General features: G+C 42.8%; 1 protein-coding gene across 1 annotated transcript; it reads left to right on the top strand.

The window, feature by feature from the left end:
* Window positions 1-1,644: 1,644 nt before the first annotated feature.
* Window positions 1,645-25,801, top strand: itgb1a (integrin, beta 1a). The gene is made up of 16 exons (XM_030078907.1): window positions 1,645-1,986; window positions 14,543-14,609; window positions 15,027-15,112; window positions 15,367-15,595; window positions 15,888-16,058; window positions 16,761-16,999; window positions 17,283-17,438; window positions 17,599-17,694; window positions 18,243-18,332; window positions 18,549-18,689; window positions 19,207-19,409; window positions 19,883-20,121; window positions 20,438-20,660; window positions 21,296-21,531; window positions 21,789-21,955; window positions 24,152-25,801. The coding sequence occupies exons 2-16, from the start codon at window positions 14,543-14,545 to the stop codon at window positions 24,215-24,217; spliced, it is 2,409 nt and encodes an 802-aa protein (XP_029934767.1). The 5' UTR covers window positions 1,645-1,986; the 3' UTR covers window positions 24,218-25,801.
* Window positions 25,802-26,551: the final 750 nt, after the last annotated feature.

The following is a 26,551-nucleotide window of genomic DNA, read 5'->3' as shown; positions in this document are numbered from 1 at the left end:
CCTGCCCGTCAAATGTCTGGGAGTCATGATACATTCTTCAAGGCAATGACTTGTGGAAAATTTTTCTTCTTAGACACTTCTTTGGCCATCAAAACTCAAAACCCTGTGAACAGTCTGTGATCTCTCAATACAACTACAGGAATGGATTCAGACTCAGATTTACTTATTTGAAAAAAAGAGAAAAGAAATACACTCTTATTGATGGATGTATTAAAAAAAAATGATCATGTGGTGATGATGATGATGATGATGATGTGATAATCATTGTTGTTGTTTTATTTTTTCTGTTTAAAAAAAACACTCAGATTACTGAAACTCTTGTTAGCTGTGAGTATAACTGTGAGGTCTAGTATTGAGAAGTAAGGCAATAAAAGCAGTAAAATGACAGTCTCAGCCCAACAGGATGCCATGTCAAAAGAAAAAAAAAGGCTAGTGGTGGGGTGCCAGTGTAACAGTTGGGACATGGATTTGTCTTTTTAATGATGTGTTCAGAGCAATTCATTACTAAAGTATTAAGAAAATAACATGATCAGGAATGACTGACACTTGTAGAGATTTACTTCATGACGGTTTGTGTCAGTCTGGATCAGCTCCTGTCCCCGGAGGAGGAGGAGGAGGATAAACTGACTCCAGGTCTGTTCAGCTTGCTCTAAATGTTTGTTTGAAGCGCCGCTCTCCTGTAAACTAACGGAGATGCATCAGTCTGCTCCTGTCTGTAGAAACAGATCAATAAAGCAGTGGGGGTGTCCTCTTGCTGTGACGTGGGCAGGACACTGAGACAGGATGCGCGTCAAGTGAGACAGAGTTATCCAGAATAACACCGGAAAATGGTAGTTTTATCTTGAAAATAAAAGTATCTGAAAATAAGCGCGTTTCTGACAACATTTTTTGCTGAGGCTCATAGTCTCACATACTTTAGGAAATAATTGTTCCACTGCTGTGAGGTGAAACCAGCCTACATCCCTTCTTGCTGTCTGGTTTAGATTATGTGACTGAATCTGTCTTTGTGGATGTTTCCCCCTTCAACAAGAGGAGCCTATTGTGAAAGCAAAGTATACAGCATATAGTAGAGAGCATTAGGATTTTTAAGTACATAGTCTACAGAATCAAACTGGAAAAGCTACATTTAAGGAAGACTAGTAAATAAAAATGAAAAGTTTTCTTGTTTTTGTTTTTTTTTCCATTCAACTAACAATAACTTATCTGACCACCGACATACAGTATGTTGTACAAGATGTAAAAATTTAAATATAGAGCCAGGACATGACAAATTATATGGTAATAGACAGTTGTGAAAATGACTTTAATAGCTATAAGTTAAGGCATACATTATACAGAGCATGTGTTCATTATATTTATATATGAACAATTTGCTTATTGATACTGTATGTGAGGCGTCTTGAACTTGAAGTTTCATTTACTAGCTTACTACTTCTTAAAAATATCTACTACTATTCATTCATTCATTCATTCACTCACTCACTCACTCACTCATTCATTCGTTGATTTTATTTTATTTTATTTGAACAGTACTCAACGCAACGTGTGGCTTAACAAAGCTTTTATTGTGAAAGCAGTGAGCGGAAGCTGTGTGTGCTGCTGCGTGTCGCTTGACACAGCCGAGCTCTCTCCGCGGCAGGAGAAGCGGAGCGCTGCGGGCTGCTCTCCCTGCTTTCTCCCTGCTGTAGACTGAGGGAAGGGAGGGTCTACCCAGGCGCTGGGATACTGTTTTCCTCTCCAGCTGTCGATCTGCTCCTCCGTCACATTTTGATAAATCTTTTGTTTTTCCTCCGGGGACAGAATTAGAGGGGAATGAGCAGCGGCGAGAATCTGCCGTGACTTTTTTTGCAGGACAAAGTGGCCCCCGGTGCCAACAGGGCAGTAGTTGCTGTTGCTGTGTGTTTGTGCTGCGGATCATCACCGGAATCTGGAGGAAAAAAAGGATACTTCTTTATGTTGCCTCGGGATTAATAACACAGCGTCAAGGTAAACTAACAACTCATAAACAATCATAAACAATCAAATGAATCCATTTCGTTGAAGTTATGTGGTTTAATCCCGCCCTAAGGAAAACCCCTATAATATCCCTATGATAATTCTGTAGGAGCGTGTCAGCAGTGAGTTTACATTGAATTTACGGGGCTTTATGGTATTTTCTATCTCCTGTAGTGATCACTGTAATATATCTATGATATTCCCACAGGGATTGAAGTGCTCCTGTGCTGCTCTGTGCTGGTACTTTTGCTCCTGTCTATAATATCCCTGTGATAAAGCGAGTGTGACTTGGTTTATCTTTCAAACTGATGCATACACGATTACTCAGGCTTTGCAAGTAGGCCTCACTCCGCGTTGAAGCCCGCTGATGGGCTCCGTTACTGAGCTGGCATGCTGTCCGTGTTGAAATAACATGAACATAATTGTAAACATTGTGACATTGTGAGCTGCAGTATTTATCCGTCGTCTCTGGATCCGATTCAACAGGCTGTTCATTTTGTTTCCCACTCATGCAGATGCTCCTCTTGTGATCTCACACGATCTGTTTGTATTAACTCAGCCATTATTTCCTATGAGATGTTGACAGCTCTGTTGGCATCAGAGAGGGAGGGAGGGAGGGAGGGAGGGTGGGGGAGAGAGAGGTTCAGCTGATGAGATGTTAAGTGATGAAGCTGTGACTCAGGTCCTGTCCTCACTGGCAGCATCAAGGTAGAGCAAAGTGCATTTGCCACAGTCTTCCTGCAGCGAGGCCTCCTGTTGAGTCAGTGTAATTATGCTGCTCTGATTAAACAGGAGCATCTGATCTTCAGAACCGGGACACTTATTTGGTCAGTAGGCTGAGAACTACCTGCTCACAAAGTAGTTACATGATCATACACAGTCTGTCTGCTGAACTACTCTGTGTGGGAGTGTGTGGATATGTGAATTACTGTACGCACAGGTTGTCAGTTTCTCCCTCTTAGTGCTGCCAGCTGTGTTATTTTCTGTTTCTGACACAACATGCAGATACAGAGCCTGCTGTTGGCTATTGCCATTCAGTATGGCGCAACACAGGGATGCTGGGAGACGGCGTCCATTGATTGGATCAAGCAGAGATTCAACATTTCATCTGAAGGGGAGTGGGGAGGATGAGGGCCGCTCTCTCCCTCCATCCAGCCTTGTATGTACAGCTGACCACGCTGAATCCTCAGTGGGACTCGGGAGTCTGGGGCTTAGTTTAATTAGGGAAATGGGTGGGGGTGGGTGGGCCTGTCGAAGGGAGAAGACGGGAGAAGGGCAGTGGAAGGGAAGGCAGTAAGGAGAGAGGGAGAGGCAGAGGAGGGTGGGGGAGGGAGGAAGGCTAATTGAGGAGGAGGGTAAATGGAGGAGAGTGGCTGGTTGGGAGGGGGGCTGAAAGACAGTAGCGGAGACGGTAGGCAGCGTGTGGGGGGGGCTGGGCTGCCAGCTGAATGGATGTGACCTCTAGCCCCGGTGTGCAGCTGCCGGAGGGGCCGGGCTCCCACCTGATTTACGAGGCCACCGACAGCACACAGAGGGCCGCACCCAGCAGCCCTTTACTGCACGGCGTCATGTCTCTCGTGTGTGTGTTTGTGTGCTCTTTGTGTCAGAGTGTGTGTGACACAAAGCTTACGGTGTGAACTTGTCCCTTGAGATGGAAGTGATGAATGTGCACTCTGTGGCACTCGGTGTGTGTGTGTGAGGGAGAGAGAGGGGGACATGGAGCTTATGTGTTGCACCGGCCCCTGCAAATGTGATGAATGTATACCGTTGCCCTCCATGACACATGTTTTGTGCTAGAGGGGAAAATCTCAGGCATAAAGTGGTACAAAGAATTGCCTGCTACTGCACACACACGCACACACACGCACTCACACAGTCTGAAAGTGGATCTACAACCGCTGGTCCCAGGGGGGCAGTTCGCTGTGATTTGTTTGCCAGTGAATCTCATGTCTGACCAACAAGCTAAAATCTCAATGGACTTTCCTGAGTTTGCACAAATATTAGCCAAATGGAACTGGAGTTGCAATAAAAACAAGTGGGACAAGAGACAAGACAACTAGAACGTCTTTTGCACCGTGGATTCTGCTCCGTTCTTCTTCTCAAAGTGCTTTTTTGTTTTGGTGCAGATGTTTGTATTTGTGCAGCTGGATTACAAGGTGGGCCTTAGCCTGGGTTCTCTTTGGTTTGTGACCTCCAGAGCTGGTTTCAGTCGTGCCGACTCTCCCTCACTGTTTGTCTCCAGCTCAAGCTCAAAGGCGACCCTGTGATTTTTTTTTTTTTTTTTTTGGTGGGGGCCTCTGGCTTCTAAAAACAGCCTCATGAACACCGTGGGGAGTGACATGGTTAAATTTGACCTCTGCCAGCCACCGTCTGCTGAGAAAATGGGCCAAAGGTGTTAAAGTGGTGGCAAACAGTAGAGCGCCGTTCTGGGCCGCAGCATCAAGTGGACTCTGTTTATTGTTGAAGGTTTGCTGGCCGGGCTCTCACAGTCGAATGGCTTGCTTATCACCACAACTGCCTATGTGTAAAATAAACATAATCCTTAAGGCTGTAGCTGTTTAATATTTGTATGATTTTCTCTAAACATGTCCTCTAAGTAAATTTCTATCAACAGAGTTTGTCATATCTGTAATATTGTAGCTTCTAGAGAAGTTTATCCTATGATTCAGCTGGGAGTTGGAGCGCGAGCACATCTGTGCTCCCAGGCTGCATCTTCCCAGGGGCCTGAATTTCTCTCTATCTATGTTTTATACACACCATTTCATTATTGTGCTTTTTATATTGAGGGAACATAGGATTGTGTATGTTGCTAATATTTAATGATATGTATGAGGCCGGTGTTGTTTGTGCCAGCGGTAATGCCAACTTATCATGTTTTATAATGAAAATAAAAAAGTGTTGAATTAGAGAGTATATCTTTGGAAGCAGTCTAACCATAAACACAATTTCAGATATTTTTACAGAGGTATGAACAGAGGTATGAAATTATCATTTTTATGCTGAGGGAACATTGTATTCAGGGGACATAAGGCCTGGAAAAATAGTACGTTGGGAATGCTGAGAGGACCCCACTGAATTTGATAACTCAGTCTTGTTTCATTTCTTGACACTTGCATTTCTCCTCATAACTCCCTGATTTGTTCCCATGCCCCAATATGAATGGATGGAAATAGCAAGACAACATGAACAAAGTGTGTGTGCTCTGTCTTTGCAGATGTGGTCTCGGATGCCGATTATCTCCAGTGTGTTGCTGAGTCACCAGCCGTTCAAAAAAGGTTCTTCACAAAGTTCAGAGACAAAAAAGAGAACTATAATAAAGCCATGGAAAGAACCAGTGGCGAGTGATGCTTTCTGTCTGTCTAGGGCTTGATTAGCGTGTAGCGTTAGTATTATAATTTGAGTTGGAGCTGTATCTGTGGTGTGGCTTATCGTCAGTTAGAGGGATGAGGGAGTCAGCGTTACTCGAAAAACATGAGAGAGCGAGACAGAAAGAAGTTCCTGTGTGAAAGGATGTTATTTTTGTTTGCTAACTTTAGATGACTTCATAGCAGGATCCACCCTATATTCTCAGGGCACTATGTTCCCAGGCCCTATTTTTCAATACATTAACTATAATGAACAAGCTGCTTCCAAAGATACTCTCTATTTAAATGCACTTTTATTCAGTATTACAAAACATGAACAAATTTGGCTTTGACAGAATGAACAACACACTGCAAAAACTCATTTGTCTTATTTCAAGTCAAAATGTCTTATTTCTAGTCAAAATATCTCATTACACTTAAAATAAGACATGATCACCTCAAAAGTAACTTGTTTTAAGTGGAACAAGTGAAAATTAGCTTGAAACAAGTGAAAATTGTCTAAAAATAAGTTATTTCTTAGGTGATCATGTCTTATTTTAAGTGTAATGAGATATTTTGACTAGAAATAAGACATTTTGACTTGAAATAAGACAGATATTCTTGGTAAGATTTTGAGTTTTTGCAGTGCATGAGCCACATACTGAACATCAAACATGCTTGATCACATGTACAGCATTGTGTGTTGTTTTAGGAAATATTTAAGTTTAAGATGTAAGTGAATTGAGTGCGATCTTTGAGTGGAATACGTAAGAATAGCCCAGACCAGCCCCTTTAATGTCAGCCCTAACTGTAAAGGAGCTGTAGCCTTCTCGTCTATTCAAAAGGCTTTGTGTGATTTATATCCAGCAACAGCGATGCAATGTTCAGGAATATCAAATGGGAAGTGGCATAGCAGAGCTCTGCCTGAGAGGAAACACACTCATCAGTACACAATGTTCAGCCCGTGGCTCCTAACGAATACCTGGAGAATGGAACATGACAGTTTTTCTTCTACTGCTCCCGAGAGGAAATGCATGTAGCTGTGAAGTGCTTAGCGTGTTAAGTCTGCAGAGTTTTCACTCTCTTGTGGTAGCGGAAATAGAGGCCCTCTAGTTCAAGTGTTGAGCCTGGAGCCTAATGAAAGACATCTGAGTGTCATTAACATGCCAGTTTGCGAGCTGTCGGGCCTCAGCAGAAATGTGGTGGAGGTGTCCACAGCTGGCCACCGCAGTCTGCCGGGTGCAGAGATAAAGTCAGATGAAGAGCCTCTCTGACGTGACTGTGAGAAAACAGAGCAGCTCGACTCTTCATATGGCAGTTTCCCCACAAGTCTTGCCTCCCCGGCCTTTGTGATGTGTTACCCGCTGTTGGACGTCTTCAGTGTTTAGCTTTCTGTGCAGCAGCTCTCAGGTTGAATTAGTTGATGTGGCTGTGTGTGTGGGCAAAGCGGTGCACTATAACTTATAGGTGAAAAAAAAAAAAAAACACAGGCATTTCTGTTTTTGATGCAGTTTCTCTTGTAATGTTAGCGTAAGACTTGAGTTTCCTCTGTCTCCCAGTAGCAACAGGCTGTCCTCTGGCCAGCAGGACTGTGATGATGATTTAAGCCCTGGAGCGATACTCTATCCTTCACTCCAACACCATAGGCTGCTCAGCCACTTTCTCTCTGTAAATATTTTTGTCTGCACCTGCAGTCTGCTGCCATATGTCTAAATATTTTTTTCCATTTCTCCAAGCAACACATTTGTTGCTTTGGCTGTTGTAAGAGATCTCGGAGCATTAGTATCGGTGACAGCCCGGTGTTAATATCTCTATTTCTTGGAGGGGTAAGGCCTCTGGCTGTGCTGCAACAGCAGTTTCCAGCTTAGATTACAGGATGGCCTAGTTTAAGTCTAGGCATCAGACACACTGCGTTCACAAAGACAATATGCTACCATTTTGGCCGCGAGGAGTATTTTCAACTTTCTCTATCAAGGCAACCTCATCCTCTCTCTGTTGGTTTGTGTGTCTCTCAGTTGCTGTGAGTCTCTCGTCTTTCTCCTCCTCCCTCCATTAAATACAACATATCTCATCTTCGTGGCCTTCAAGGTGGAGATATGGCCGGTTGCCAGGCAGCATGCTGCCAGCTTCCTGTGTGATTGGGTTGAGCTTCCTGTGTTCCAGCAAAGGAAGGGCCGACTCAGCAAACAGAGAGCGAGCGGGGAGGCTTACTGTGCAGCAGCTCCCAGCTCCACAGGCTGAGCCCTGAGCTCACACGGCCACAGACAGGCATCCCCCTCAGATCCCCCAGCCAGCCCGCACTTCAGCCTGGTGATCCGTGGTGAGAGACGGGACGCTCACTGCCTCACTCCGAGTCTTTGAGAGGATCACATAAACAGTAAACATTAACAGTAAACAGCTTGTGTCAAGCTGAAGCTCCAGTCAGATGCTTCTTTTCTATTTTTAAAAAGGGGCTGTGAGGGTGTAACACGTTAGAGCTGTGTGTGGTATATCTGCTTAAGCCAAGACATTATCACACATGGCACAGGGGATGTCAGCAGCAGTATTACCTCCAGGTTAGGTGTAGGTTATCTAAAGTATCTATCATAGGTTGTGACCGCTCATGAAATTAATTCCATGTTGCTGTGCTCCTCACAAGCTCCTGTGGATTGACTTGTGAGTGCAGGAGCCAGGTGGAGAGCAGCGGCGTCAGAAATAGCCCGTCAGCATGGCACGGCTATTTTCAACTCGGAGATAGAGCCACGAATAGTGATGTGGACTTGGCCTTCCTCCACAGGTCCCCACTCCCTGTTTTGCCTCAATTGTCTCCACTGAGCCACTCAAATAGAGGGGGGAGGTCAAACTGTGGCAAATTACAATATGTGACCCTGTTCAAAGCAAATGCATTTTAAGCACACACACACACACACACACACACACACACACACACACACACACACACACACACACACACACACAAAAGTTATTGATTTTCCATCAGAAAAAGCACTACAGTTACCTGAGCTTTCTCTGGAGGCAGCGCTCCACCAAAGGCTGTCACACACACACACACACACACACACACACACACACACAGGGCGACGCTGGCATCACGCCAACATGTGGCTAAGTGTTCTCTGTGAAACAGATACCCGCATTTCTGATACTTAATTGCTTTTTTTGCTACTCATAAAGCTGGTTAATACAGCACAAAATGGATAATTATAGTTGTGGTCCTCATTTGTGATTAGCTGAGCAGCTCTGGAAGCTGCTGTGAAATACCTGCTTAATAATGAGCACCTGCGGCTGCAGCGCGGCCCACCGTCCTCACTGACAGACAGCTCAAATACTGGAGGCAGAAAGCAGGCGTGTTGTTCAGTGCCTGTTCAAGAGCAGTATAGCTTGACCAAAGGACTAATCATCATTGTTTAATAATTAGCATTTTAGAATAAGATTGATAGCATTTGTTTGTTGATTTGTTGATAGCATTTTAGTTGGAATTTCCCCTTGTGGGATTAATAAAGTGTAACTTACTTACTTACTTATTTACACTCTTTTTTTTTTTTTTTTTTTTTTTTAAAAAGGAGTGCGTATACTTCTGCCATTTTATAAAAGCAGTAAGCTAACCGTTTCAGTGTTTCATAGTGATTTTACCGCGTAAAGGATATAACTTTTCCCCAGGTTGTGTCTCCCATCTCTTATGTGTTGTAACGTCTCCATAAATTGTGCCTTCTCGTTGATTATTGCTTATTTTTTTGCCACGTTTTGCCTCATGTTCCACCAACGAATCTATTGCTAGCTAAACTGCCAAGCTAACGTGAGTTACATCTCTCCACCATGTCACGTTAGTCTGTGCCTTTTCCTTTATTTTTGAGAATTTTTAAGTATGTGCAATTTTCAACCCTTCTTTTGTGTTTCTCTGCAATGAAAGCCATATTCCAGCAGTGTTGCTGTCAAATGTTTGAATGTCTGAAACCACCAGAAGACAGAAAAGAAGGCTACTAGCAGATTAAAAACACTGTATACGGTGATTTCAAATTTTTTCGATACCCTTTTATTTTTGAGGAACAAATGTATAGATTCCTTAATAAAAAAAATTCTAATGAAAGCATATTGTTATAGACTATACTTCCTGTGCTGTTTTTGTTGAGTTTATTGTGTTTTTTGTTGAAAAAGTTTCATGTGGGATGACAGAGCCAGAGAGTTCCCGTGCTAATGTAAGCCTGCTAGCTGCCATTACAGCCGTGCACTGTAATTACTGACCTGTTTGTGCATTTTGTGACTCCGCTTCTCTAGACATGGAAAGAAAAACGGAAATAGACGCTGACGTCTGCGACACCTTATAGTGCAGCGTTACATTTCGTCAGAACTAAATCAAGTTGAGACAGACTGATGTGATTTTTTATAATAGTGCAATGGTGAGAGACCATTTCCTTCCCTTTTATTGTGGACGGGAACATCACTTCATTTGTACCCACTCAACAGAGGTCAATATTTTTTCCTCACTGTTTCACTGTGAATGAGCTCTTTTTCTTGAGGTACAATTTGCGAAGTTGAAATGTTCATGTAATATGGAAACTGTGATGAAATTTCTGCTCATGTTGTCACAACATTGTGGAATAGTGTTTCAGTGGAAAGATGGCCTCGGAAATACCACAGTGGATTGTCTGCCCATATCAATGTCCCAGAGGCGATGAAGCACCAAACCCAAAAAATAAAAGACACCAACGTCACTCTCATTAGTGGGGTTTATCACACAGAGGCTCTCAGAGCAGAGAGGGCGGTGACTGGGAACACTTAAAAGGATCCATCCCTCCCTCCTGGTTTTTGAAGGAGCTTGATTCATTGCTTTTGTCTGCGATGAGAGGGTCCTTCAGATGAGGGGGAGCAATAGGGGGAGCTGGAGACACAGACGGACACTGTTTGGTATTCTCCTTCAGTTCTGTTGGACAGCTTTTACGCTTCAGGCCCAGACATGTTCCCCACTCGGTCCCATTTGAAGGGCATGCAAGGTCCAAGGGCCACGGTTTAGCTTGGCTTGCAATGGAGGGAGTGAAGTGAGCAATTGTGTGGGTGGTATGGTGATATGGAGGAGGAGGAGGGAGGAAGGGATGAAGGAAACAAGGGAAACAGAGGAGGACGATGGGAGGAGGATGCCAAAGATAAGCTGCACATAGCACCAGGCGGCCTGCAGGACCTGAAGGCATCTTAAGATGTTTTGAGCTGTGTCATCTAAACTCAAGGCCTCGAAAGATACTGTATGGAGTAAAAGGAAACCTGTGGTTTCCTGTTGTGCTGTTTCTCCAGTGAGAGATCAGCCTCGGTTTTAAAAAGTCTTAAACTCCGCTCAGTGAGCCCTGCAGACACCCTGTATCCCCTGCAAGACAGACACAAACAGCAGCATGAGGAGAAGACAGCATATAGAGCTGACACAGTAGAGGCAAGGAAAGTTTTAAAGATCCTTCCCATTGGACTTGAGGCAACCCCTTTCCCCTCCAAGCAGGGAACTGTGGACCGCCCTTTCCTGTTTTTCCCTCTTTTCCATTCCTCCTATTCATGGCTGTGGAAGAATAGTAACTGTGAGTGAGGGAAGCCCTGGGTTAGGCGTGCGCTTACAAAGAGCGCTGTGACTCTGAGACACCACCAGCTCTGTGAGCAAAGTAAATCCACTCATTCATGACTGAGGTCTGTGATGCTCTCAGATGCATAGATAAGCTGCTGTTTCCACACCAGTAATTTACAAACTGGGGAGTGGGGACCGCTAAGGGTCTTCCTGGGCCTGCCAGGGGTCCATAGCAAAATGAGAAGTAGTTCAATGTTGCTAGAATTCTCTAGAAATTGTCCCAGTGAGACAGTGCATCAGAATGACTACATGTGTAATAGACTTCAGTATTAAATTTACAGCAAAAAATGTGGTCATATGGAGATAACGAGCGCAAAATCATATCAGATTGGAATCATGATCGATGTAGTGCAGCACAGGGGTTCTCATTGTTCCTTTTTATCTGTTTTTATCAAACTCAATATTCTGTAAAAATTGGTTTTGTAATCATGGGAAAATAGGGAAGGAAGGGATTGTGAGAAATAGAGTGTTATAACTAGTATCATGCCTGTCATGGCTCACATTTCCCCAAAGTGTGGTAACAGTGGACTAGGCCCAGTTTACTATCCTGGTCTGGGAGCGTCCAGCCCGGGAGGAATGCCTGAGAGCCTCAGCCCGTTTTAGTCATGCACCACGGTGTCTGCCATGCATCACCTTCTCCTGCCCACTCAGACAGATTCACTGACACCCATAAAACACAGGAGTGTCCTGAGTCATGGCTGAGGTGTGTGTGACAAGTGGACAAAGGTTGATGGAGAAATGTTTGATGTGAATGTTGTGTGTCAGAGAGAGAGAGAGAGAGAGAGAGAGACCCAGAGTCGATGCAGAGAGACTGACAGGAACAGAGTGGGAGTATGTTATTGTCTGCTCACTCACCAAGGTGCTGTTCGCTAAACAAACTATTTTTCTGCAAGAAAAAGACCAGCGCTGGTCTGTTTCACTGTAGTCAGTATGCTGTCTGGAATTTTGCTTTATTTTTGTTCGTTCCCATGGACAGAAATGCTTTTGAGCGCTGTGGTTGCTTGGCCAAATTCCCTTAATAGTCCTCATCACTCCCTGCCTGACATTAGCACTGTGATTCATATCTGTCTCGCAAGATGTACGAGCAGAATATTCAGACTGTTTGTGAATGTTTGGTTATCGGGGCATGCACTTTTCATACCTAACAAATCTTTCAAAACCAACAGATATATTTCCTTGACATTATCATTCATGTTTAAATATAGTGTCTTAGCATTACGTTTGCTGGTCTGCTTTAACTTAAAGAGGTGCAGTTTAAGGATGCCTTTGAGTGCCGTGAGAAAGATTGCAACTGAGGATTGTTACTGAGGTTTGAATATTAGTGAGAGAAGTGGACACAGCTGATACAATAACTTTTGGCTAATAATTGCATGCCTGATGTGCATTTGATCCTCATTCCGCTGCACAAAGTAACCGTGCACTGCTTGATTTCTAAAACAGAGCAGCCACCAAAAAAGCACTTTTCATGTTGATGTTATTTCCAACCATAGGCACTACTGAAGTTTTATTAAGGACTTGTGAACTCTGAGCTTTAGCGGAGCACTTGAAGGCAGCGTCAGCTCCTGCTCCCAGCCCTTTCCTGGCCTGCTCTCAGGGCTCTGCTCTATATTTTATTGTAGTTTTAGAACATTCCACTCCGCAACGGCTAAGCTTCATGGGATAGAAGACACCATGGCTGTTTTTCTAACTTTGACAACTCGCTGGCATTTTATAGACGTAGTTTGCATTTGAATGATTCCCTGGAACTCCAAGCTGGAGCTGAAGTTGAAACCCCAGCAAGAATGCAAAGGAAATAACCGAGCTTGTGGTTTTGTTATACGAGGAATGTGAATATATTTTCCTTGCCTTTCAGCTCAGTGTTCACAGCGTCCTGTGAAGTCAGTTGTTCATTGTGTGTGTACTTCAGCATTAAAAAAAAAAAAAATCACAGCATGACCTTGTGCAATAACTAAACCCACTGCACTTTGCTCATTAGTTTATAGCTCTGTTGTAGGTGCATTTTGTGATCGCCTAACTTTATCTTCTAGCTAAAGGTCGTCGGCTTCATATGTGGAGCATGTCTTTGTCCGGCTCAGACACAGCGCACGGTGATGGTGGCAGAACTCGGGTAGCCTAATTGTGCTGTTTATCTCATAGAGAGAGACACATGTGGAGCAGTGGAGAGGATGAAGCCAGCTGATCTAATCTGGGGGGCTGCAGACAGGCTGTCTACCCTGCTGTGTCTACATAAACGGACACACACACACACACACACACACACACACACACACACAGGCGTTCAGGAATGCTTCACTCAACACCATGCACACTGAACGTCAGAGCTTCCTTTACCACAGTGTAAGGGAATGCAGTCTTTTAATGTAGCCACTATGAATAGCCAGCAACAGCTAGTGGTCTGAGGTCATAAAAGAAGCATTTTTATCCCTGTTTTGTGCACTTTATGTCTCCAAGTCGAGCAGTTCCTCGCTAAGTGGCTTTATCGCTGTATATCTAGATCTAATTTGAACCACATGCGTTAATATGCAGCGTGGCAAGCATTAGCTACTGTTGCGATTCTCTCAGGAATGACTTTAACTCCCCAGAGCTGGTTATTTATGGTCAGGCAGGAAATTGGTTGTACATTCCACATGTTAATTAGATTGAGCACAAGCCCTCGCTGGCCAGTCGATGATAATGCAGGATTAGGCCACTGATTTGGTGACTATGTGGAGGCTTTGCCAGCGCACATTTCGTACAGCTGCTAATAAGAGTTGGTGACAATCCCAAAAGCATGTCAGCGCTAACTAAATCTTGTGAGAGGACAGCAGTAATGTCGAATGTGTAATGATAATGAGGATGACTGGAAAACCCTTGTGCTTAACACAGTACATGCTGTAAATATATGCCTCACTTTGGTCTCATGATTTAAGGCATCACGCACAGCACTTACTGAAAATAAGGCTTTTATTGCAATGCAAAGCAAGTGATCCCCGTCCTCTTTGTTCTAGGCTGTTGCTAATGGCAGTAATGGGCCGTTTAGTCCAGAGAAAGGCTATTCAGTCCCTCTGTCATTAGTAAGTCATGAGCTTTGCATTAGAAATAAGGGATGATTCATTGATTTGGCTGAGCAAAGGGCCTATGCACAGACAAGGGATCAATAGACATGACAGAGCAGGCGTTTGGTCTAGGGAGCTAAGGCTATTTACAGTAAGAGGGTTTTGTTGGGAGGGAAAATGAGGCTGCAGACCAAGCAAGGAGTAAGTTTGTATGTGTGTGTGTGTGTGCATGCATGTTTGTGTGCCAGCATAGTCTTATTGAATTAGCTCCCTGTTACCCTATGACCGCTAATAATAGCAAAACTCTTGTCACTAGATAGTTTATTACCTCCAATTATAACTAGGCCTAAGCTGCTTAGAATTGCAATCCATCATCTCTCAGAGACCCTCTCTAACTCTCAGAGACCCCCACAGGGAACTGCAAAAATGGCATCAATTGGACCTTTTGTCTAGGAAATGAATTCTAGTAGCAGGCCGCCAAGCACCCCAGCTATTATTGTTACGAGAGATATTCGCAACGGACATATTGCCTCTCAAAATAACATTGTCTCTTTTTGTGTTTTCAGATGGACCTTAAGCTGCTTTTGATATCTACGTTGTTAGGAGTCTTTTGTTACAGTAGCGCTCAGAAAGGTAAGATCTCCCTGTCAAATGTCCTCGTCAAACAAGATCAGCTTACATACAGCGGCAACATTAGTATTCTGCTCAGTGACCGCACAGAGCATGACGTAATTGCACTGATGTTGGCTTGCATAGCAAACGTACAATTTAGGACGATGACGAGCTCCATCTCTAGGGAGAGGCATGCTTCTTTAGTCTAATGATGTCATTAACCAGAAGTGGAGCTCCACCTTAGCGTCATGGAGCGAGGCACATAATGGAAAAGTAGCACTATTCAGGCTCTGTCTCCAATTACCATTGAGCCACACAGTGTTCCAGATGAACTGATGTTTAAACACGGGGGGCTTAACAGGCTGCTTACTTTGCAGGGACCGTGCTGTACCTCTGCTCTCTCTGACTCTGTGCCTCCTCTCTTTGTTTTCCATCCAGAGGGGAATGAGTGCATCAATGCCAACGCCAAGTACTGTGGGGAGTGTATCCAGGCTGGAGCCAAATGTGGCTGGTGCACAGACCCAGTATGTGGATCGAAGCCGTAGTCATTACTGAGTATTGCACCATCATGCTATTTGTGGTGCACTGAACAGGCTGGCACTTAAACATCACATTATACTGAAAACATACTGATATAGTCGCATATTTTTAGCTGAGCATCTAGTTTTGGTTTTTGCATAATGTAGAAGAGGAGGCATGTTGCAAGCATCAGCATCCTAGTGAAGTCCAGTCGGTGCAGCTTGAGCTCGGCATTCATTCACTGGTTTCTGCCACGCAGGACTTCCTGAAACAGGGCGAGACCGTGTCAACCCGCTGCGACGAGCTTCAGTCTCTTCAGAAGAGGGGCTGTGCAGACGCCATGATCGAGAACCCACGTGGAGGTCAGAGGATCCTCAAGAACAAAATGGTGACAAATCGCAGCAAGGGAGAGGAGAGGAGAGAGAAGCTAAGGCCAGAGGACATCACTCAGATCCAGCCCCAGAAACTCAGTCTCACCCTCCGCTCTGGTGAGGAATGGAGGGAAAAATGCAGAAATATGACTGAAATATTGTTATGATACAGCATGTTGATAAGATATGGTGGTACATTTAATTCTCATTTTACTTTTTTACATAATTGATGACATTTCTGAAGGAATTCTTTGGTTGTTTTGTTGCTTTAGTTTGGATTAGATATTTACTAGTGAAGAGTATGGTAACTCTTGCACAGCGATGCGTACGGTCCTGAGGTACAGTAGCGTCCTCTTGCTCCATAGCATGTGAATATCCAAGCCTGTAAATCCATGATTTGTGTGTTTAGGTGAGCCCCAGTCTTTTGACTTGAAGTTCAAACGAGCAGAAGATTATCCTATTGACCTGTACTACTTGATGGACCTGTCCTACTCAATGAAGGATGATTTAGAGAATGTAAAGAACCTGGGAACCAGCTTGATGCTGGAGATGTCCAAGATCACCTCCGACTTCAGGATAGGTGAGGATTTTCAACTATTATCACCTTTATTGTTCATTTTGTTTAGTCTGAACCTGAGAGGAAAGGTTGACTTTGTTGCTGGTAAGATGTCATTCTGTGAAACTGGAGATTTTGGCAGTGGGGGAGGTCAAAACAAATCCTGATTCCACTCCCAGTAACTTTAGCTAAGCATGATGGACTTGTCTGTGTTCTGTGCTGTAATTTGCCCTCTCTGGTGTTCAGTTCAGAACACATGAAAAAATATTTGAGAGTGAACATCAGTCCAAACTGTGGTTTGTCTTCAGTACATTTTATTATGTCAGGCTCTCCAAGCAAAAGAAACTGCTGGCTATCGGATCTCAACATCCGTCCCCTTATAGCCATAAAACCATATGGAACAACAGTCAAACAACAAACAACAGACTCATAAAACCTTGTGTGTTGCGACTTGTTGGCACAATTGCATTGTTACTCAGTGGTTCTCTTGCAAGAGGACTGAGACCTGGATTTTCAGGTGTCTTGGTGAGATTTTTTTTTTTGAATGAACAAAATGTACCAAAGTACTAAGTAGTTTCAAGGTAATTAGTTTATTATTTTTGGTGTGAAGTCACTCTTAAACTACAGAAGTCAGTCTCAAACCAGGAAGGCTCTGCCCAGACAACTCGTGGATTTCGATCGGTGATATAGTAATGCAGTGTAGTCTTTTCCTTTGTTTTTTGAAAGGCTTTGGCTCCTTTGTGGAGAAGACAGTCATGCCGTACATCAGCACCACCCCAGCCAAGCTGCTGAACCCTTGCACAGGCGATCAGAACTGCACCAGCCCTTTCAGCTACAAGAATGTGCTGAAGCTGACCAACGACGGCCAGAAATTTAACACCCTGGTGGGCCAGCAGCACATCTCTGGAAACTTGGACTCTCCTGAGGGGGGTTTCGATGCCATCATGCAGGTGGCTGTGTGTGGGGTAAGCAGGAAGAACTTACTTCCTAGGGGAAATAAACACTTTCGATGTAATATTCCCACAATTTTGGTCCTTGCTCGCAGCGATACAACACCAGTAAAGCTAACATGGTGATGTGTGAAAAAGCATTTTATGAGGCTTTGGTGTTTACAAGGAGATTTTTGGATGCAATGATAATTACAGGGTCATGTGTTACAGTTGTTAGTTTTTACAGAGCTGCTCCATGGCTTGTAGCAAACAAGACGGGTAAAAGAGATGGCTTGAGTCTCTCTTTCTCGTTCCTCAGGAGCAGATTGGCTGGAGGAACGTGACCCGTCTGCTGGTGTTCTCCACCGACGCCGGCTTCCACTTCGCTGGAGATGGCAAGCTGGGCGGCATCGTGCTGCCCAATGATGGCAAATGTCACTTGGAAAACAACGTGTACACCATGAGCCATTACTATGTAAGTAGCTCAACACCTGCCGGCCTGTTTTTGAAGGGTTTCCATATGTGGGAAATTCCTCGGATTACCTCCAACTGAGAGGTTGCTATAGATCTTTATGCTGACATGTCATGCTTGTTGAGGTGTAAATTTGCCTCACCTAGACCGTCTTCTTTTCAAGGACTATCCCTCTATTGCTCACCTGGTTCAGAAGCTGAGCGACAACAACATTCAGACCATCTTTGCAGTCACAGAGGAGTTCCAGCCTGTGTACAAAGTTAGTCCTCACTCAGCTGCCTTCTTATTCTTGTTTATTTGCTCTCTTTTTTACTCATTTGTTTACATGCTTGCCTCTGTGCATACTTCCCTTTCCCTCTGTGTGTGTGTTTGGAAGAAGCCCAGTACCTTGACGTGTTCACCTGTGCTGATGCATCTGCTCTGAGTTAATGATCGCTTTGCCCTCAAACTCTGATTGTATCCTTCTGCCTCGCTGCTGCTTTTTCAGCCCAATTCCATATCTGACTTTGATAAAATCTATCTTTGTCGGTAGCCTCGGTACGTTTCAGAACAATAACAATCTCATTATTTCAGTTTAGAAATCAATATGCAACCAAATTTAGAATGCCGCAGAGCTAGAAATGGCTAAAACCCTGCATTTTTGGGCTCTGCCATTCCACCACTATGCACTTGTGCACCACAGCTGGAACAGCAGCCTTTAAAAGCTGAGAGCAAAGTATTTTTAATCCCCGCCGTGGCTCATTGGGTTTCAGAGATCACAGGGTTTGAAATGGTTTGTACTAAACTTTTTTTTTTCTTTCTTCTCAGGAGCTGAAAAATCTGATACCAAAGTCTGCAGTGGGTACTTTGTCTGACAACTCCAGTAATGTGATCAACCTGATCATAGATGCCTACAATGTGAGTACGCCACAGATCCCGCTGTTGGTCATTCCCTTGAACATTCTGAATGGGTCTGAAAGTAAAGTAATAGTCAAAGTTATTTCAAAACACATTTTTACATTCAACGCTCGGTTAAGCCTTTGTGTATAGTAGACTGTCAAAACAAAGCTACCAGCTGACATTCCACTGGAAGATATAATAACACTGGTGTTGTTATCTCTCTGTTTTTGGCAGTCTCTGTCGTCGGAGGTCATTTTGGAGAACAGCAAGCTGCCAGAGGGAGTATCCATAGCTTATACGTCCCGCTGTAAGAATGGAGTTGTGAGTGAGGGCGAAAATGGACGGAAGTGCTCTAATATATCCATTGGAGATGAGGTGTGAATTGAAAAACAACTCCTTTTTTGTTATATTTTACCCTTTTTTTATACAATATGAAATAAAGCGGAATTCCACTACCACAAAGCCAAAATTTATGAACCTTCCAGACCACCGAAGCTTCCAGATGTCAAAACATACAGTGTACAGACGTTTTAGAGTGAGAAAATAAAATAAATTATGTGAATATAGAGTAAACATTAAAATACCAGTCAGTGCAGTTAGGAGTGTTATTTTTTCAGCAGGTGATTACTGTTTTTTCCTCACTGCATGTCAATTACTGATTTATACAGAACTCAGTAAGTACAGTACAGAACAATACAGAATGCAAAATGTTTTTTTTTTTCAATGCATCTGCTTTACTAAACACAATTGCAGTTTCTGTTAGGTTAGGCTTCAACATGATAATTCTTATTCAGTATTAGGATTAGAGACTTTCATAAGCATTTAACAAACTCATTCATAACAAATTTCAGTTCTCTGAGCCTGGTTTGCTTTCTTCTTCCTTCATTCCTAGGTGACATTTAGCATCAGTGTGACAGCCAAGGGTTGTCCCAAGCAGGGAAAGTCTGAGACCATTAAGATTAAGCCCTTGGGATTTACAGAGGAAGTGGAGATAACACTTCACTTCATATGTGAGTGTGAATGTCACAAGGATGGCGTCAAGAACAGCAACCTCTGCCACTTTGGCAATGGGACATATGAATGTGGAGCCTGCAAGTGAGTCCCTTATGCCAACATCACTGTGTAATACCTAATGCATGGCAAAAAAGTACCATCGTTTAAGTCCATTCAATCTCATATTCAGTCTTAAATAATGTTTATTTTTCTTTTTTTAAATTAAAACAGTCCATGTGGTGATACAGTTCCACTTGTTCCAATGCAGTTTCACTTGTTTCTTGAATTCTGAAAGTGTTAGTTTCTTAAAAAATAATGCTGATCACTCCATTAATATCAAGAAAATTATGTTTGTTTCAATTTTCAGGGTAAAGAAGCAAAATCATGCTTTTAGCAGTCTTCTTCTTCACTCGTGAAAATTGCAGAAAAAGATTTTAAGACTCAGTACTAAAAGACTTTCTGTTTTGATTTTGTATAAAATGCTGTTTAAGTGGTATGGCACAATAATGCTTGTAGTGGTTTCCAGAATCCACTGTGGCACCCCCTCATCTCGTCCTTCTCTCCCTCTGTGTAAGGTGTAACGAAGGCCGCGTGGGCCGACAGTGTGAATGCAGCAGCAACGAGGTGGCTACGGAGGACATGGACCGCACCTGCCGCAAAGACAACGGCACCGACATTTGTAGCAACAACGGAGACTGTGTGTGCGGCACATGCGAATGCAAGAAGAGAGACAATCCCGAGGAGAGATACAGCGGACAGTACTGCGAGTGTGACAACTTCAACTGTGACCGCTCTGGAAACAAGCTGTGCGGAGGTGAGCATGTCAGATTGAGAGCAAGATTGAAATGGGAAGATGAGCATGTAAGCCTCGTTGGTGCAGTGGAGGTTGGAGGTGACGGGGTGATGTTTAGGACATTAAACCGACCACGAAGAGTTCAGCGGCACAGAGGCATTTGTTAAATCTGAGCTATTGTGGTGGTTTGAGATGGTATATAATGACTATTTTGCCAATTAGACCACTGGATTAAGGTGCAATTAAACTAAATTAACTGTCTTTTATTCAGATGTTCTGTTTGACCCTAGTCAAAACAACCCTCCTTTCTGTTTTGCTGTTGTTTTCTTTTTCCCAGGGCATGGACGCTGCGAGTGCAGGGTATGTATCTGTGACCCCATGTGGACAGGGAGCGCCTGTGACTGCTCCCTGGACACCAGTACGTGCCTGGCAAGCAACAAGCAGATCTGTAACGGCAGAGGGAAGTGCGAGTGTGGCACCTGTAAGTGCACTGATGCCAAGTTCCAGGGTCCCACCTGCGAAACCTGCCCGACATGTCCAGGAGTCTGCGCCGAGCACAAGTAAGGCTGAGTCATGTTGACCACATTTTCCTCATCATGTAGTGTCTGTTTGGGTTCTTAAAAACTCTTGAACTGCCAATTCAATCTGATAATGAACATCAAAGCTTTAATAGTTGATAAATATTCTCAAATTTGAATTAATGAGGTTGTAATTTCATGATTGACATTAATCATGTACTGTTTCCTTTAGTCAGAATAAGTCAGTGTCTTCAGCTTCAGAGGTTGTAATTTCTGGTGTGATAATAATGCAAATACTCAACAATACTTTACACTTACCTGCTACACTGACCTCTTCGGAAAATACCTGTTCAAGATTAACCCAATTGTATTTACCTGTTTATAGGGTCATCTAGTTAATGACCGACCATATTGCTATCTAAAACCTCTGCACTCGACCAAAATACATTGCTCATACATTTATGCTTACCTGCAATGCCTATTTGAATACAAAAAAGATGATTTCTAACAAAAAATCAGTCTTAGGATTTTTTGGGGTTTGTTTTTTTTGTCTTTAAATGGTCTTAAAACAACATTAAATTGAACTCTCTGATACCTGCAGTATATTCATAGTAGAAAACAGTGCTACAACCCTAGCTGAGAGCAAATACTACCGCTGATCACTCTGTTCCCTGCAGGGAGTGTGTCCAGTGTCGGGCATTCGGCACTGGTGAGAAGAAGGACGTGTGCGAACAAAAATGCAACGACTTTAAACTGATCAAAGTGAAGGACAGGGATAAGTTGCCGCAGCCCAACGACGCCAGCTACCCTGTGATGCACTGCAAGGAGAGGGACGCCAACGACTGCTGGTTCTACTACACCTACGCTGTCAACAACAACACTGAGACGGAGGTCCATGTGGTAGACACACTGGGTAAGTTCGGGGAAAAGTCATGAATGCAGCGGCAGCGTGACCTGGGTGTGGAAAGAGACATGGCTTTTCTGAAACAGAAATGATGGGAAATTACAGGGGTGGAATGAAGGCCTTGGGCTTGCGGTAGTTTGGTGCCAAAAATAGGCCATTTGTTTATTCACACACAGTCGTGCAATGCTATGTTTTGCGCAGAGCTGTGTTATTTTTGCTCTGTGTTGTTTCAAGCTAATGAAATGGTGTCCCCTGCTGTGTTTCAGACTGCCCCGCCGGTCCTGACATCATCCCCATCGTGGCGGGTGTGGTCGCCGGCATCGTCCTGATTGGCTTAGCCCTGCTGCTCATCTGGAAGCTGCTGATGATCATCCATGACAGGAGAGAGTTCGCCAAGTTCGAGAAGGAGAAGATGAACGCCAAGTGGGATACGGTGAGTGTCTGGAGCAGCAAAAAATAACCACCTCTATGGGAGATTAATGGGATAAATGCTTTTGATTTTTGGCAGAAATTTGCATTTTCCTTTTGTTGAGTAAAATGTGGAAAACAGGTGCTGTTTGACTGTGCCGCTGAAAGCCAACCGCTGTAGGGAAATCAGCTTGTGAGGATCGCTGGTTGTTCTCAGAGGCAGATCACGCAGCAGACCTGTTGATATCATTACGCTTTTCAGGTCTCACAGCTGCAGAAATAGATTTAATGTGTTGCCTTTGAGTTCCACTCAAAATAAAAAGAAAAAATGTAGGCGACTGTGTGGACTTTTTTGGGAATGTTATGCACCCTGAGCATAGCTGACTTTTTTTCCGGGGAGTGGCCACAGACCCTCCCCTTCCTGCTTCTTTCCCTCTTGAGAATCACCAGCCAACATCAATATGACAGAAAGGCCATTTTTCGGCATGATTTCAACTACAGTAGTTTGCCTCCACCTAGTGGTGAGTTTACGCTAAAGTGGCTCTGTTGTTGCAGATGTCCCTGATCAACCTCAACCCCCTGTGTGAGTGTTGGGGTCTTTGTTGTTCTTATGGGCAGGGCGTCTTACTGCTGCACTTCCCTTTAATTACCCATCTCTGCTTAGGGGTGCAACCCTTCCATCCAGATGAGCAGTATTAAGGGAGGACTTGTGTGTAACCACATCATAAGGGAACAGTTCACCTAAAATAAAAGAGATACTTTCCAAATCATCCCCAGTGCAATATGTCTATCTGGGTGTGTGATTTGGTCTGTCTCCCTTACATTACAAGCCTCACCAATAAACACACAATCTGGATGGAGAGATTGCACTGGGGGAAAAAATATCTCTTTTTTTGGAGGGTGCACTGCAAAAAGTCAAAATCTTACCAAGATTATTTGTCTTATTTCAAGTAAAAATGTCTTATTTCTATTTTCACTTGTTCACTTGTGTCACAAATAAAAATTTGCTTGTTTCATTGGCAAAATTTGTTTCTTGTTTCAAGCTAATTTTCACTTGTTTCAAGTAAATTTTCTCTTGAAACAAGTGAAAATTGTCTAAAGACAAGTTATTTCTGTGCTGATCATGTCTTATTTTAAGTGTAATGAGATATTTTGACTAGAAATAAGACATTTTTACTTGAAGTAAGACAAATAATCTTGGTAAGATTTTGACTTTTTGCAGTGTGAGCTGTTCCTTTAACAAAGATGTCAAACAATCATGGAGAGTTTGCCCTTATTTCATGTAAATGCAGCAGTGTTTCCCTCCCTGTCCCACTCATTTTCCTCCTCTGACCTCTCTCCATCACTCTCTTGGACTTTATTCATGATATTTGTTCATTGTGCTCTTTTTCATTCTGTTTCCTGTGCTGTCATTCTGTTTTTCCTCGCTGAACCCTGTGCTGTCGTCACTTTCTACCTGTAGCAAGAAAACCCCATATACAAGAGTCCTATCAATCAGTTCCAGAACCCAAACTATGGACGTAAAGCTGCTGCCCTTTAAGTTTGTATTCCTTTGGATTTCCTGCATGGGCTTTTTTTTTTTTTTTTTGGGGGGGGGGGGGGGGGGGGGGGGGGGGGGGGGGGGGTTGTATGCACTTCTTTGTCTCACTCGGCTTCAAGTTCTGTATTTGTGTAATTTCACCTGTCTTGTGCTACTTTTAAACGTGAAAGAAAGCACGTTAAGTGAACAAACTGATCCACAGCAGGAGGAATGTTGCCTTCATAGTTTGAAAATAAGATGCATGAGTGTGCTGTGATAAACAATACAGCTCAAAGTCGTAAAGCTTGTTGAGTGTTGAGATTATGAGATTATAAATAGTCTTCTGAGGCCCTACACACCCTGCCTGGTGAGTATGCTGTGTGATTAAAATGATATCAGGTCCTGTTTGCAGCTTTTGGTATTTGGTACATGATGAAAATGGCATGTTGTGACTGTGTATTGCTACTATCTACTAGTGTAAGATGAATGACACACACTTACATAAATATAAAACATTTTAACGTGTTAACGGTTTTCCTCGTGCCTTAATGGTAATCCATTGCCGTGTGTTTTTTCTAATATGTCAGAAAAATTGTTGTTTCACCTGTTAATTGATATAAATGTGACATAAATGCATTATTGGTTAGATAATATGAGCAACATGCCTCAGACTAACCTCAGTGTTCATTTGCTCTTTTTCAGGGTGAAAATCCCATCTACAAAAGTGCTGTTACGACTGTGGTCAATCCCAAATATGAAGGAAAATGATGGCCTGACAGTTTCAGTGAACACTGTTAACAACTCGACGACTACAGTTTATGGATTTTGGGGGCATGAGAGGAGTTTGTGGTTGGATTTATGCCATTTCTTTTACTTTGCTTAATCATTATAGTGTAACACTTGGCCACTGCATCTGTATTTTACTAACACTTTTGATTTCTATGCATTTGATGTATTTTAGATGTACAGTTTATGTGTATATACTTTTAAATTGCATATTTGCTAAAGGTGAGTAAATGAAGGTGTTTTTTTCCTGCCACAGGACTGGTATGGGCAAAGGATTTAGCCTTTTTTAACCAACACTGTGTGTACACTTTGGATATACAGGATGGTTGGATGTATATGGACAAGAATCTCTCTCTCTCTCTCTCTCTCTCTCTCTCTCTCTCTCTCTCTCTCTCTCAGTTCAACTCAACTCAGCTCAATTCAGTGGATGTTTTTTTTTTGAGCAGATTTTGTGTAATGCCAACATGGAGGAAGATTACAGTATTCATTAGTTGATACAGCGATCAACAGATCAAATATCTACATGCTGTACAATGTCCCTCATGTAGTAATGATGTATTCACTGTTGCTGTGTACAATGGCTGTTGGCCTTTTACTCACAGCAAATATTACTCTCTCTTTCTTTCTCTCTCTCTCTCTCTCTCTCTCTCTCCCTCTCTCTCCCTGTCATTCTCTCTTTCTCTGTGTCAACACACTTTGTCTTTCAGTCTTGTTTCCTCTCTCTGTGCACTGACTTCCATTGTATTTTGTGTGTTTCAGAGGGGACCTGAGTTTTAATATGTTACTTGTCATCCATAGCACATTATGTATGATGTGTGTGTATATATAGAACAAATATACAAGAGGACATATGGGATAATGTTTAACACTCAGTGAAGATCGGACAGATCACACATCGCTAAATAGATGTAAAGTTAGTTGTAAGCTGCAGCTTGGAAAATTGAAAAGTAACACTGGTAGGAAACATCCAGTGTTTAAGATATTATTGCACTCTTAATGAGTACTCTTGTCTATAATGAAGGATGAAAACATTGAGCAAATACATGAGAAGGATAAAATGAGCATTGATTATTTTTTAGTGTTGATATACTATCACAAAGGGATTGTATACCACTTGTTTAAAGGGTTAAATTGTGGCAGTACTGAACAATCAAATGATTTGTATAGTTAGGGAACAAAATATGTTTCAACTAAAAAGGAAATGGTGTTTTATTTGCTTATCAATTTCATTATTCATTCTCAGGTCCTTTTCTGTGTTAATGTCAAGCAAAGCCAAAAATATTTCATTATTTTTCTGTCAGCTTGTTAAGTAGCACATTGTGAACTCATTTGTGTGAGTCAATAGAAGATGTTTTGTTAAATGTTTTTAGGCTGTAAGACTGAAACTGAGACTATTTGATCAAAGACATCACATGATTCGCCTCTGAAGTGTTTTCACAGTCAAATGCCTACATTCAAATACACACACAAGCCTATACAGTATTGTTTTCAAAGTGCCTTTTATTTCATTACCATGTTCTCTCCCAATGCTGTTTATGAATTTATTTATTAAATAAAGTACAAAAATGTGAGTGTATCTTTTGTGGTGCTGGAAAAGACTTTAACATAGCGAGCCTAAATCAGAGGTAATGATACATTAAAGCTGTGGCCTGGCGACATGCTGCCAGGGTTCAATTATCATTTCTAGAGAATCTGAAAAGCAGTCTGCTCAATTTAACAAATTGCAAACAAGCACTGAATTCATGCATCAACACTGCAGTCTCTGTTCAGCAGCATATGTCCTTATGTGACGGCAACAAGCATGTCGTACAAAAATTATATCCTGCTATGGTTTGGTTTGCTGTGAGTTATCTGAAATACACAGAGTTTACTGATAGCTCTGGTGCAGGGCAGAGCTCTGAGTTTTCTGAGCTGGAGGTTGAAGACAAAATGCAGAAATAACAAATGTTTAGCCAACCCAGTTAAGGACACACTTGCAAGAGGGACATAAGACATGTAACTCTCTACAATGGAGAAACCCCTCCACCACCTGCTGCAGAAAAAAAAAAAAAAAACATTTGTTTGGTTCTTAAGCAATATTTCACTGATGTTGGTATGTTTTATACCTGTCCTGAAAACCCACTATTGGTGTTTTGTTTTGTTTTGTTTTGTTTTGTTTTTTTCTGTGCAATTTTGAATTACATGGAAGGGGTCAAATGTTACCGCTGACCTTGGCAGGAAGCACTAAAGGGACATTTCAAAGATTAAAATGTAAAAAGAGCTATAGGTGTGTCATGGACTCATTGAACAGTAAAGGCAAGTGAGAGGAAAGCCTCA

This window comes from Myripristis murdjan, chromosome 20 (genome assembly GCF_902150065.1).
Source record: "Myripristis murdjan chromosome 20, fMyrMur1.1, whole genome shotgun sequence".
NCBI classification, from domain to species: Eukaryota; Metazoa; Chordata; class Actinopteri; order Holocentriformes; family Holocentridae; genus Myripristis; species Myripristis murdjan.
The sequence above is the reverse complement of the archived record's forward strand: the minus strand, read 5'-3'. Positions and strand labels throughout refer to the sequence as shown.